The sequence below is a fragment of the Sardina pilchardus genome, chromosome 22, assembly GCF_963854185.1.
Source record: "Sardina pilchardus chromosome 22, fSarPil1.1, whole genome shotgun sequence".
Lineage (NCBI taxonomy): Eukaryota > Metazoa > Chordata > Actinopteri > Clupeiformes > Clupeidae > Sardina > Sardina pilchardus.
In genome coordinates, this window is record NC_085015.1 from 611,974 (window position 1) to 616,973 (window position 5,000).

At 48.7% G+C, this 5,000-nt stretch overlaps 2 protein-coding genes across 5 annotated transcripts in view; both read left to right on the forward strand.

Moving 5' to 3' along the window:
• The window catches only part of nfatc2ip (nuclear factor of activated T cells 2 interacting protein), a 5,671-nt gene extending 5,567 nt beyond the window's left edge, over window positions 1-104 (forward strand). For all 3 annotated transcript variants that reach the window (XM_062526668.1, XM_062526667.1, XM_062526666.1), the window contains exon 9: window positions 1-104. This exon is cut by the window's left edge and continues 285 nt beyond it. The gene's annotated coding sequence lies outside the window, so the exon portion shown is untranslated.
• A 445-nt stretch (window positions 105-549) lies between these two features.
• The window catches only part of spns1 (SPNS lysolipid transporter 1, lysophospholipid), a 19,876-nt gene continuing 15,425 nt past the window's right edge, over window positions 550-5,000 (forward strand). Inside the window, exons 1-2 of one of the 2 annotated variants that reach the window (XM_062526687.1) lie at window positions 550-835; window positions 4,424-4,633. In XM_062526687.1, coding sequence (XP_062382671.1) covers window positions 4,432-4,633 — 202 coding nt within the window. In that variant the 5' untranslated portion in view covers window positions 550-835; window positions 4,424-4,431. The remainder of the gene's footprint in view (window positions 836-4,423; window positions 4,634-5,000) is intronic. The other variant, XM_062526685.1, reaches the window with a different exon arrangement.

A 5,000-nucleotide genomic window follows, 5' to 3' on the forward strand; every position in this document is an offset into this window, starting at 1 on the left:
GAGAATCAATAACTGGATTTCATTAATTTAAATATTGTACAATTTGTAATATGTCATTTGTAATGAAATAAAGTTAAATACTGGGGGATTTTCCTTGAAAATGTTTTCTGTTTGAGTCTTAGCATGCTTACCTGTTGATTGACTTCTGAAATTAAATTATTACAGAAAAGCTGCCATCTTCGATATGTATCTTGAAAAGCTGCCGTCTTTGAGGCGTATCTCGCAATAATAAAATAACATGGCGTTTGGATTTATGGCACTTGTTAAACTCTCGAGGGCACGAAGAAGTCTGAAATGCTAAAACGGCAGTTTTGGTTCTGGTTTTGTAGCGTATTTGTGTGTATCGCTAAAAGTGCTATTTATCACGCCTGGCTTTAAGCAGCTTTTGGGGTCCATACATATGCACATGGAAGTTAATTAACAGCCAAATTATGTTGTTTGCAATAAAACGATCAGGAGTTGGCGTGGGGATGAAGTGACCATGCACAGCGCTGACACTGCGAGTTTTCGGTGTTGACCAACCTGTCTGCAGCAGTCATGTGACGGAGAGCGGAAATGCTGACGAAAAAAACAAAATGGTGGCGCGGAGCTAAAAACAAAACATCGGTAGAAGAGACAGAAGCGAGACGACACCTGGGAAATGAGAGCAGTTTGCTGAATTTAGTTTAGTACGGCTGTGTCAAACATATGTAGATGAGAATGTGGACTTGAGTGGTTTGCTAAGGTTCTTAGAAAATACACGTAATCATTGCAAAACGGCGGAGCAGTGACTATTTCTCAACGCGCCCAGCGAGGACGCCAGTGGAACTCTGCATCGGGGTTCATCCCTAACCAGGTAAACTTTAAAGTAGCATATTACAGCCAGGACTGCTCCACATGCCTTCATACATTTCTACAGCCAGTTGTGTTTTGCATTATTTCCATTCGTGTTCAAAACGACTCTGTGGTGTCTGTCTGTGGAGTTCTTTGTCAAGTAACGTAGTATGGATACCGTACGCTATTATGTTCGCCACTTTGTTAAACTTATCCGCAATTAGTCTAGATAACAACCTAGCGTCCCCGTTTGCCAGATCATGGATGATAGATGACGCATAGATGATTGGACGGGTGGATGATTGTTGCTTGTGTCCTTCAAATATGATGCCAACTAGATTTCGGAGCACTGTTGGGGGGCGTCCATGTTGCTCATAAGTTGAAGTCAACTCAACTGATTTAACATTATTGCCAAGCAACTCAGTTTCGTCTAATTGACCATCTTTCTCCTGTCGCCTTTTGCAAACGGGTAACAGTTGCCGTTTGATGTGTGCTTTGTTCTAAAGTGTGAGGGTCTTTAAAGGCCGCAGTTGCGAAATCATTGAGTCAGGAGTTTCAGTTAACGTAGATCCTCCTGACTGTCTGTCATCCCTCGACTGGCCCAGCCATGACGTTATCACCAGGAACTTGAAACTGCTGCTGCACAATCTGCTGTCTACTCTTTGATCTGCGCAGGTACGTTAGCACATTAGCGTTCAGCCCGAGTGACCTGTCCTTAATCTATCAGCACAAGGTCCTGCTGACGAGCAGTCTATCTGGTCTGACCACGGCCCGATAATCTGATCACCAATAACAACTAAACGCACTCTCAAGCGAATTTCCCCCGCTGCTTCTATGGATTCAGCATTGGCATTTGCGGTAGAGATCATTAAACTCGTGACCCCCCCACAGTGCATCTTGGTGTCATAGCATGCTGATGAGATTAGATTAGATTTGATTTAACTTTGTCATTGTGCAGAGTAGGCTACAAGTAGCCTGATCTGCCGGCGATGGGATTTGGCCCTGCAGCTCAGGCTGGAACCCTGCACATCTATCTCTCCTGCTTCCTGTCCACGTTTGCTGGAACACAAACTATCTCATCCATCAGGCACACCCGGATCGTTGGTCTGATTGGTTAAAGGACTATCCAGATGTGTACAGAGTCATTTGAACTATGCCCATTGATCACGCCTCTTGTGCTGTAGAAATACAGCGCAGACTCCCCAGACTAGTGTTGAGTGTTTAAAGATTGAGCGTGGTCTGGTGGTAGCCAGTCTAGAGTGCAAATACAGCGCAGACTCCCCAGACTAGTGTTGTGTGTGTGTGTGTGTGTGTGTGTGTGTGAGAGAGCGTGGTCTGGTGATGGCCAGTCTAGAGTGCAGGTACAGCGCAGACTCCCCAGATTAGTGTTGAGTGTGTGTGTGTGTGTGTGTGTGAGAGAGCGTGGTCTGGTGATGGCCAGTCTAGAGTGCAGGTACAGCGCAGACTCCCCAGATTAGTGTTGAGTGTGTGTGTGTGTGTGTGTGTGAGAGAGCGTGGTCTGGTGATGGCCAGTCTAGAGTGCAGGTACAGCGCAGACTCCCCAGATTAGTGTTGAGTGTGTGTGTGTGTGTGTGTGTGTGAGAGCGTGGTCTGGTGATAGACACGTGTTCCTGGACACGCTATTGGCCCTCTGATATTGGCCTCGATCCTTACTGATCTACATAAAGAAAGATAGACGAAGGGATAGACTATCATTGTTGCCGCCCCATCATTCTTTATGTACATCAGTGAGGATCGAGGCCCGAGGAGCGAGGGAGGACGTATAAACTCTAAATGAGAGGCACCTTAGGTGCAGTAGAATCACTTGCTGGTGCAGTAGAATCACTTCCTGGTGCAGTAGAATCACTTCCTGGTGTAGTAGATTTCAAATTCCCATCATCCCTTCACACATCCGGTTATGTGATTGCCCAGCAACATTACTCAGGAATTTGCACCATATGTTGTCTTGTCCTCACCGGTAGTGATGTCACGTTCTCAGGGTGTGTGATGTCACGTTCTCAGGGAGGAGGGAGCAGATGTGTGTGATGTCACGTTCTCAGGAGGAGGGAGCAGGTGTGTGTGATGTCACGTTCTCAGGGAGGATAGAGCAGGTGTGTGTGATGTCACGTTCTCAGGGAAGAGGGACACAGCAGATGTGTGTGACGTGTCCCTGCAGTCTCAGCAAAATAAGAACAGACGTCGCTGATTTGACTGTAGGGTATCTAGGCGACTGGCATTGAAGGCCTGTCGCCATGGCAAAGATATGTGCCCACTTCATACAAGCACTTGGCCCAGACACAGACTTCCCCGCAGAAGAACCCAGACACAGACTGGCATAGACTGGCGTAGCTCCAGACAGTCGGCCCGTGTAAGTGTGAGGGCATCACAGGCTCTGCATTGGGACTCGGCTGCCCGTATAAGTGTGAGGGCATCACAGGCTCTGCATTGGGACTCGGCTGCCCGTATAAGTGTGAGGGCATCACAGGCTCTGCATTGGGACTTGGCTGCCAGTCTTGTGCACATGCTGATGGTGCGTTCAGGCCGTCTAGGAGTGTTAGGGAACACACACACACACACACACACACACACACACACACACACACACACACACACACACACACACACTAACACACTAGTGCTCTTCCCGCCCTGCATGGGTCACTGTGAACACTGCACTAAACTGGACTGGAGTCGTTTTAAAGAAACACGGCAAACTTTGGGAAATTACTTTAGCGTTCCTTTGTTGACACACGCACACACGCCACACACACGCCACACACACGCCACACACACGCCACACACACGCCGCACACACGCCACACACACGCCACACACACGCCGCACACACGCCGCACACACGCCACACACACGCCACACACACGCCGCACACACGCCACACACACACGGCAAAAACACACACTCACCCTGAACAGTGTTCACGTGATAGTGGTGTCATTAATTTGCATCACGAGTAGCTGTGTGTGTGTGTGTGTGTGTGTGTGTGTGTGTGTGTGTGTGTGTGTGTGTCTGGGTGTGTAAGAGCTGTGAGGAGGACTGGGTCAGAGGCGGTGAATACAGTTAAACTAAAGAGTCTTTGACTGGCTCATCTGTAGCTAATTTCCGTCTCTGTGTGTGTGTGTGTGTGCGCTTGATTTTTACCCATGTGATATGTAGAAATAAATTCTGATTAGATCACCCCCCCCATCCCCCTTTCTTCTGTTCTGGTCGTCTGGCAGCAAGATTCTATCAGTCTGTTGTCTGGTTGCCTAGCAGCAGAGTTCTAAATGGTCTGTTGCGTAGCTACAGGGTTCTAATCGGTCTGTTGTCTGGTTGCCTAGCAGCAGAGTTCTAATTGGTCTGTTGCGTAGCTACAGGGTTCTAATCGGTCTGTTGTCTGGTTGCCTAGCATCAGAGTTCTAATTGGTCTGTTGCGTAGCTACAGGGTTCTAATCAGTCTGTTGTCTGGTTGCCTAGCAGCAGAGTTCTAATTGGTCTGTTGCGTAGCTACAGGGTTCTAATCAGCCTGTTGTCTGGTTGCCTAGTAGCAGAGTTCTAATTGGTCTGTTGCGTAGCTACAGGGTTCTAATCAGCCTGTTGTCTGGTTGTGTAGCAACAGTGATGGCGGACCCCAGTGCAGACACCACCCCCTTCTTCTCTGATGATGTGGAGGGGGAGGAGTCTGGTGAGGCGGGGGAGGAGTCTGAGCAGCCACAGGAGGAGGAGCCAGCCAGTGGAGTGTCGGACTGCAGAGCAAAGATGACCGTGGGAGTGCTCTGCTTAATCAACCTGCTCAACTACATGGACCGCTTCACAGTAGCAGGTACACACACACACACACACACTCGCGCACACACACACACATACATACTGTGCACGCACGCACACACGCACACACACACACACACACACACTCGCACACACACACACACACACACACACACTCGCACACACACACACACACACACACACACACTCGCGCACACACACACACACACACACACAGACACACACACTCACACTCGCGCACACACACACATACATAATGTACACACACGGACACACACACGCGCACACACACACACAGACACAGACACTCACACACACACACATACATACTGTGCACGCACACACACACAAACAGACACACACACACACACACACACACTGGACACAGCTGATGAGTCTTT